Source organism: Aegilops tauschii, chromosome 6 (genome assembly GCF_002575655.3).
Source record: "Aegilops tauschii subsp. strangulata cultivar AL8/78 chromosome 6, Aet v6.0, whole genome shotgun sequence".
NCBI classification, from domain to species: Eukaryota; Viridiplantae; Streptophyta; class Magnoliopsida; order Poales; family Poaceae; genus Aegilops; species Aegilops tauschii.
In genome coordinates, this window is record NC_053040.3 from 47115494 (window position 1) to 47124906 (window position 9413).

The following is a 9413-nucleotide window of genomic DNA, read 5'->3' on the forward strand; positions in this document are numbered from 1 at the left end:
TTTTTTCTTATGTTTAATATTAGTGTGTTTTATAATTATATTCAATTTGGTAATGCTTAGGCTATTTAAAAAATGAAATCCCTTTGTAACGGATGAGTTTTCGTTCGAAACCCTGATACTTCGAAAGAGATTGTCCATTTTATACATGAAGTGCATCCAGTTTTTGCTGTAACCCTCTCTACTTTTTTGCACATGCTATGTGGGTGAAATTATGATACCATGCCAACTTTCAACCTTTTCTGAGTTCATTTGAAATGCTTTTCAATTTCAGGGTCATTTAGCTGAAAAAAATCAGTAAATGCATGAAAGAATTTGTTTGCACATAAAATTTCTTCGCGTTTCAAATGCCAAAACACATAACTACCCTAACTATTACAGAGATTTTCTCCTGGGTGTGAAACACAGAAGAAATTGATGATAGTGAAGCCGATCACATCCCAGATCTTTGGGTGTGAAACTTTTTCTTCGCGTATGTCCCTTTGCGCCGTAGCCATGGAAAATCTTCATCATTTAACTGGATGCTCGGGTCAATATTCACTGTAAATGGAGCAATTTCATCAAACTTTTCATAATCTTCTGACATGTCTGTCTTGTCATCCACTCCCACGATGTTTCTCTTCCCAGAAAGAACTATGTGGCGCTTTGGCTCATCGTATGATGCATTCGCTTCCTTATCTTTTCTTTTTCTCGGCTTGGTAGACATATCCTTCACATAGAAAACCTGTGCCACATCATTAGCTAGGACGAATGGTTCCTCTGCATACACAAGATTGTTGAGATCCACTGTTGTCATTCCATACTGCGGGTCTTCCGTTACGCCATATCGTGTCATATTGACCCATTTGCACCGAAACAAAGGGACCTTCAAATCACGTCCATAGTCAAGTTCCCATATCTCCTCTATGTAACCATAATATGTTTCCTTTCCCGTCTTGGTTGTTGCATCAAAGCGGACACCACTGTTTTGGTTGGTGCTCTTCTTATCTTGGGCGATCGTGTAAAATGTATTACCATTTATCTCGCACCCTTTGAAAGTCATTATATTCGAAGATGGTAACTGGGACAGCGAGTACAGGTCATCTTCAATAGAGGCGTCATGCATGGTACATGTCTGCAACCAGCCGGCGAAACTCCTGGTTTGTTCACGTGTAATCCAGTCATTAGACCGCTCCGGGTGTTTGGAGCGTAGAAAATTCTTGTGTTCGTCCATATACGGAGCAACCAAGGCGGAATTCTGTATAACTGTGTAGTGTGCTTCAGTGAGAGAATGTCTGTCCATACATATTTTTTGATTCCCTCCTAGCGTGCCTTTTCTATCCAGTCTGCCCTTATGCCGCGATTCAGGAACACCAATCGGCTTAAGGTCAGGAATAAAGTCAATACAAAACTCAATGACCTCCTCATTTTCATGGCCCTTGAAGATGCTTCCTTCTGGCCTAGCACGGTTATGAACATATTTCTTTAAGACTCCCATGAACCTCTCAAAGGGGAACATATTGTGTAGAAATACAGGACCCAAAACGCTAATCTCTTCGCATAGGTGAACTAGGACGTGCGTCATGATGTTGAAGAAGGATGGTGGGAACACCAACTCGAAACTGACAAGACATTGCACCAAATCATTCTCTAACCTTGGTATGATTTCTGGATCGATTACCTTCTGAGAGATTGCATTGAGGAATGCACATAGCTTCACAATGGCTAATCGAACGTTATCCGATAGAAGCCCCCTCAATGCAACCGGAAGCAGTTGCGTCATAATCACGTGGCAGTCATGAGACTTTAGGTTCTGGAACTTTTTCTCTGCCATGTTTATTATTCCCTTTATATTCGACGAGAAGCCAGACGGTACCTTAATACTCAGCAGGCATTCAAAGAAGATTTCCTTCTCTTCTTTGGTAAGAGCGTAGCTGGCATGACCCTGATGTATGCCGTCTTTTCCATGCATACGTTGCTGGTCCTCCCGTGCCTCAGGTGTATCTTTTGTCTTCCTATACACGCCCAAGAAGCCAAGCAGGGTCACGCAAAGATTCTTCGTCACGTGCATCACGTCGATTGCAGAGCGGACCTCTAGGTCTTTCCAATAGGGCAGGTCCCAAAATATAGATTTCTTCTTCCACATGGGTGCGCATCCGTCAGCGTCATTCGGAACAGGTTGTCCGCCAGGACCCTTTCCAAAGACTACCTTCAAATCCTTGACCATATCATGTACATCAGCACCAGTACGGTGGCGAGGCTTCGTCCGGTGATCCGCCTCACCTTTGAAATGCTTGCCTTTCTTTCTTACGGGATGCCTACTCAGAAGAAATCGACGATGTCCCAGGTACACATTCTTCCTACAATTGTCCAAATATATACTGTCGGTATCATCCAAACAGTGCGCGCATGCGCGGTATCCCTTGTTTGCCTGTCCTGAAAGGTTACTGAGAGCAGGCCAATCATTGATGGTCACGAACAGCAAGGCCTTTAGGTCAAATTCTTCCCCCATGTGCTCATCCCACGCACGTACACCTGTTCCATTCCACAGCTGTAAGAGTTCTTCAACTAATGGCCTTAGGTACACATCAATGTCGTTGCCGGGTTGCTTAGGGCCTTGGATGAGCACTGGCATCATAATAAACTTCCGCTTCATGCACAACCAAGGAGGAAGGTTATACAAGCATAGAGTCACAGGCCAGGTGCTATGGTTGCTGCTCTGCTCCCCAAAAGGATTAATGCCATCTGCGCTTAGACCAAACCATACGTTCCTTGCGTCATCTGCAAACTCCTTCCCGTACTTTCTCTCAATTTTTCTCCACTGCGACCCGTCAGCGGGTACTCTCAACTTCCTGTCTTTCTTACGGTCTTCTCTGTGCCATCGCATCGCCTTGGCATGCTCTTTGTTTTGGAACAAATGTTTCAACCGTGGTATTATAGGAGCATACCACATCACCTTGGCAGGAATCTTCTTCCTGGGGCGCTCGCCCTCGACATCACCAGGGTCATCGCGCCTGATCTTATAGCGCAATGCACCGCATACCGGGCAAGCGTTCAAATCCTCGTACTCACCGCGGTAGAGGATGCAGTCATTAGGGCATGCATGTATCTTCTGCACCTCTAACCCTAGAGGGCAGACAGCCTTCTTTGCTTAGTACGTACTCTCGGGCAATTCGTTGTCCTTTGGAAGCATATTCTTTATCATTACCAGCAACTTTCCAAATCCCTTGTCAGATACACCATTCTCTGCCTTCCATTGCAGCAATTCTAGTGTGGTGCCCAACTTTTTCTTGTCAGCTTCGCAATTCGAGTACAACAATTTCTTGTGATCCTCTAACATGCGCTGCAACTTCTTCTTCTCCAAATCACTTGCGCAGTTTCTCTTTGCATCGGCAATGGCCCGACCTAGATCATCAGCGGGCTCATCTGATGCCTCTTCTTCAGCTTCTTCCCGCATTGCCGGCTCAGCTTCTTCCCCCATTGTTGTATCATCGTATTCAGGGAACCCATGGCCAGGATAGTTGTCGTCGTCCTCTTCTTCTTCATTGTCTTCCATCATAACCCCTCTTTCTCCGTGCTTGGTCCAAACATTATAGTGGGGCATGAAACCGGACTTAAACAGGTGGACGTGAATGGTTCTTGACGTAGAGTAATTGTGATCATTCTTACAGACTAAACATGGACAAGGCATAAAACCATCCGCCCACTTGTTTGCCTCAGCCACAAGCAGAAAAGTTTGCACGCCATTAATAAACTCGGGAGGGCATCGGTCATCGTACATCCATTGTCGGCTCATCTTCATTACACAACACCGAATAGACCAAATTAATACAATTTCATACATAAAGTTCATACAAGACTTAAATGCAACAAACAAATAACTCTCTAACTAAAGATTTTAAATGCAACAACAAATGCGATCAAGATCGCAACTAAGGTAACAATTGATCCAACAGCATAATGATACCAAGCCTCACTATCAATGGCATATTTTCTAATCTTTCTACTTCAGGCGCATTTTCTCCATCTTGATCTTGTGATCATCGACGACATCGGCAACATGCAACTCCAATTCCATCTTCTCCCCCTCAATTCTTTTCAATTTTTCTTTCAGATACTCGTTTTCTCTTTCAACTAAATTTAACCTCTCGACAATAGGGTCGGTTGGAATTTCCGGTTCACAAACCTCCTAGACAAAAATATCTATGTCAACTTGATGGGCATAATTTGTCATAAACACGAAATGCAACAACTAGTTTTAAAAGAGAATATACCACATCCAAATCATAACAAGGACGAGGGCCGACGGGGACGGATATCAAAACCATGGCACTATGTATAACAAACAACGTACGGGTAAGATAATTATACGAGTAACTATATATCCAAATCACACAAACATCAATTTGGTAATGTAAAACATTCATGAACAAGAGGCTCACCACAAGGTGGTGCCGGCGACGGAACGGTGCGGGGGATCGACTGTGGTTACGACGGAGATTTAGAAGGCACTAAGTAAACCACACCTACATATGCAAACTAAGTGTTAGTTTTGACCACAAATTGCATATAAATCAAATACTAGCACATATATTTTCTACCAAATTACTAAACTCATAAATTAATCACTATACAAAGCATTGCAAGAGCTAATCTAGCAATGAGAGATGAAAGGACAAAGTTGCTAACCTTTGTGATCATTTGAATGGATGGGGGCCTTCAAATCTTGACAAATTTTGGGCAAAATGTGTGATGAGCTCGAGAGGAAGAGGGGGAACAGAGAGGAGAGGGGAAAGGGGAAGAACAGAGCGAGGTCGGGTGGATGAAGGGTTTATGTAGGACGACCTTTAGCACCGGTTCGTGCCATGAACCGGTACTAAAGGTGCTGGAGGGGCCCCGGACTGACAACATCCTGCCACCACTCACTTTAGTACCGGTCCGTGGCACGAACCGGTGCTAAAGGTCGGCCACGAACCGGTACTAATGAAAGCGGCTGGCTAGCCGTTGGAACCGACACTAATGCACACATTAGTGCCGGCTCAAAAGCAAACCGGCACTAATGTACTTGACATTTGACCCTTTTTCTACTAGTGAATATGCAGAAAAAAACTAATAAAACTAGCAGTAGCGAGGGGAACAAAGTTAGCAGCAGCGCTGCCTTACCAGTAGCGCTTCCTGCTAAAAAGCGCTGCAGATATTAGCAGCAGCGCTCTTCACTAAGGCGTGCTACTGCTAGCCATGTATAGCAGTAGCGTGGGACGACAGTCGCTACTGCTATACGTTGGCTGTAGCGCCTTATCAGTAGCGCGTCGTCCCGCGCTACTGATAGGCAAAATACCCGCGCTACTGCTAGGGTTTTCCCTAGTAGTGAGACTAGTACAAATATTACATCCCAACATTGCTTTCCCCTTTAACTGCCCACTGATGCTCAATCAGATCTTTCTTCAGTGCTTGTGAGTTGGTCGATGCCGAATTTGTTGATGCATTTTAATAAACTCTTCAAATGTGGCCGGATTCTGGTTTGTGATAGGATCACCCATGTTCACAAATTCCAGAGTTGCGGCAGCATCGTCCCCCTCATCCTCGACGATGTTGTGCATGATCACACAACATGTCATCACCTCCCACAAGGTCTCCGGATCCCATTGTTTAGCAGGTCCACGAACAACTGCAAAACGGGCCTACAGAACTCCAAATGCCCTCTTGACATCCTTTCTAGTTGCTTCTTTTCTTTGGGCAAAGTGATCCTTTCTCTCGCGAGCTAGGTTAGAGACGGTGCTGACAAAGGTAGCCCACGGAGGATAGATACCGTCAACCACATAGTAGCCCATGTAGTACTCATGTCCATTGACAGTAGAGTGGAAGGAGGAGCTTTTACTTCAGTCAGCCTCGCAAACAACGGTGATCGCTGCAACACATTCACTACTGGAATCAGCTAATTTGCCATCTGCCAGCTCTTTGCCGTCTGCTAGCGGATGACAAAGAAGGTCTTTGCCATCAGCTACCCAAAAGCAGACGGCAAAGAAAATGGCAGACAGCAAAACAGGCCTTTGCCATCAGTCAGTTCTTTGCCGTCAGCTGGCGCACGGCAAAGAATCTTTGCCGTCAGTTGGCGGACGGCAAAGAGAGAGGTGGCCCCCCACTAACGAGCCGTTTATGGAAAAAAAACGCCCCCACTTTGCCGTCTGCTAGCAGACGGCAAAGAGACAAAACAGCGGACGGCAAACCAGATCCACACCCCCACCGCACGTTATCTCTTCTCTCCCTCTCTCCCCCCCGCCGTTATCTCTTCTCTCCCTCTCTCCCCTCCCCGAGGCCCACCAGATCCGCACCCACCGCCGCCCCCGCCGCTCCTCGCTCCGCCACCTCCTCTCCTCGCCGGCCGTCTCCGCGGCCTGCCTCCTCTTCGGCCTCGCCGGGTTCCTCGCCGCCGCGGTCTCCCTCTCCCGGGCGCCCGCTGAGGCCCCGCGGGGCCGCTGCCCGGACTCCTTGCACCCGCTCTCCGTCTCCGTCGCCTGGGACCGGCGCCCCGGGGATGCCGCGGGCGGCGCCACCGACCTCCCGGCGGGCCTCGCCACCGGATCGCGCGGCAGGCACAAGGTGGGGGAGCCGCGACCTCGAACAGGAGGCCGCCGCCTGGGGCGCATTGATTCGAGCTAGGGTTTCAGTCAATCGGTCGGGACCATGGAGTCGCCGCCGCCCAAGCGCAACGCCGGCCACGTCGGCGAGGACGGAATCAGTGCCCTCCCCGACCACCTCCTCCTCGACATCCTCGAGCGCCTCCACCTGCGCGAGGCGGTCCGCGCCGGCGCGCTCTCCACGCGGTGGCGGCACCTCCCCAGCCACCTCTCGCTCGTGCACCTCGATGCCGGTCACTTCCGCGGCGCCACATCGCTCCAGGTCATGGACGCGTTCACGGGCGCGGCGCGGGCCTTGCTCACTCGGGTGCCTCCCGCCGAGGGAGTGTGCGAGAGTGGTGCCCTCAAGGTGCTCGTCCTCAGCTTCTACACGTCTTCCCCTCACCTGACCTCATTAGCACTTGCAGTAGGCTCAGGCACCTCAGCTTGAGATTCTGCAGACTGCTTGATCTGCACTCCACGCTCAAGATCGATGTGCCGTGCTCTGAGCTCCAGGAGTTGATCCTGGAGTTGTTACTTTGGTCAGTTACTTTACTCATGAACGGATACTCACTTGTTCTTAGTTATTTTACTTCTAATACTGATATGAACAGAACCACTTGGTTTGGCTATTCCTATTTGTCTCTTTCTAATAGCCTATGAACAGATGCTATACTTGGTTTTGGCTGTTACTTTCCTAGTTTTCTACTGATAAGACAGATACTACATCTGATTTGGGCAGTGATGCTGGTCTGAGCCCCCCTCTCTTAGGCTTAATTTACATGTGACTATCCCTGTGCTGTGATGAACTAGCCCTGGCACTTCCAGGCTGTCTGAGCACATAATCCCTCAAGTATACCTTGAGGTCTTCTGTAGCTCTCCTTAATAGTTATCTCTTCTAAGCTGCTGGTGGTTGGATGTGTTGGGACTTGGTCTGGTTGGCTGATTATCTTGATCTCAAGTACTGGCTCCTAGGGCATTGCATTTCACCAAGTGAAATGCTACATTTCTACTCCTAACCCATTCTCTCTTTCTTAGTGTTTTTGTTATGCAGGTTGGAAGAAAAGAAGAAGATCCGGAGAAGATCTTAGTAATAAGATAGTCTTTTAGGAAAATAGATATTTAGTTTTAGATCATTCCTTGTAATATATGTTGGATATGTGTTCATGGATATGTGTTGGATATATATGTGTTCATGACTATATATTGGTAACATGTGTTGGATATATATGTGTTCATGAGTATTGGTAATATGTGTTGGATATGCTATATTGGTCATATATATATATATATATATATATATATGTGTGTGTGTGTGTGTGTGTGTGTGTGTGTGTGTGTGTGTGTGTGTTTGATTTTCTGTGAAAATGAATTGATATAAGAAGAAACAGAATTAATGCCTATTTGGTCTCTTTGCCATCTGCCTGCAGCCTTTGCCGTCAGCTGGCGGACGGCAAAGGCTGCCATTAGCCACCTAACGGACACTAACACTACTCATTTTGCCGTCCGCTTCTTTGCCGTCCGCCGCAGATGGCAAAGAGCCTTTGCCGTCCGCCGCCTGGAAGCAGACGGCAAAGTAGGTCTTTGCCGTAGCCTTCTTTGCCGGAGCCTTTTGCCGTCCGCGGCTGACGACAAAGGTCTTTGCCGTCCGCCTTTCGAGCCTTTGCCGTCCACCATGGCAGACGGCAAAGTAGCTATTTCCTGTAGTGATTGATGTCATTGTGAGACCCGGGCATGCCAAAGAAAGCGTGCCAAATCCGTAGATCCTGTGATGCAACTTCTCCAAGAATAATGGTTGGCTTCTTAACATGACCCTGATATTGCCCTTGTAAATCCTTCGGGGGGTTCTTCCATTTCCAATGCATGCATTCAAGAGATTCAAGCAAACCTGGCCACCCTCTTGCTTCTGAGATTGCCAAGAGCCTCTCGATATCTGCAACAGTTGGTTCTCTCAGGTAGTAAGGTCCGAACACCTCGACCACGGCAGTTGCAAACCTGACCATGGCTTCTCCAGATGTGCTCTCAGACATCCGTAGGTACTTATCTCACGAATCAGCGGCCGTGCCATATGCAAGCATCCGGAGTGCAGTCGTGCCATATGCAAGCATCCAGAGTGCGGCTGTGCACTTCTGGTAACCAGAGAAGCCAATTGTTTCCATGACGTCCTTCTTCAGGATGAAGTAGTCATTATAGGACCAGACGTCATGGTACAAACAATCGAAGACAGTCTTACGCATCCGAAAACGCCAGCGAAAATGGTGAGTGTCAAGTAGCCGCACGCCCTATTCCGACTGAGCACTCGATGACGCTTGATCGAGCCCTTGAAATTTAGAACATGCTCCTCCGCACGCTCCGCGTCTTCAAGGACCGCCTGCATCAGCGCTGTCTCATCAAAGTACTCCTCCTTGGCCGACGAGCCGTTGGACGACTCAACATACTGCTCGTATATGTACTCCAAATCAGAATACATTGCTAGAAAAAAGAATGGACAACTATTTTGAGCTCCGGCCATTCATCGAACAATTGCCGGACATGGTGAGAATAGCAGTAGCGGATGGTACCTGGCGGGGCGGCCGGAGGACAGGAGTTGAACGACGATGGAGGAGAAGCGGAGTGGAGCCCTGCTGGAGCACTGGAGGTGACGGAAACATAGAGTTCCGGCAGGGGTGTGGCGTGGCGACAGGGGTGCTGGAGTGGCGGCGAAGGCAAGAGAGAAAGAAGGAAGGAGAGAAAATGGGAAGGATGGAGTCGCGGGATCCGGGAAGGGTTTTGAGTGGGCTGGGGGTGTCGGATTCCTACGTTCGCGTGTCTGGACTCCCG

The 9413-nt window shown here is 48.0% G+C and overlaps 1 protein-coding gene across 1 annotated transcript; it reads right to left on the reverse strand.

Moving 5' to 3' along the window:
- Nucleotides 1–8287: 8287 nt before the first annotated feature.
- Nucleotides 8288–8623, reverse strand: LOC141025795 (uncharacterized). The gene has a single exon (XM_073501718.1). It carries the CDS (start codon nucleotides 8621–8623, stop codon nucleotides 8288–8290), a length of 336 nt encoding a protein of 111 aa, XP_073357819.1.
- Between the last annotated feature and the right edge of the window lie 790 nt (nucleotides 8624–9413).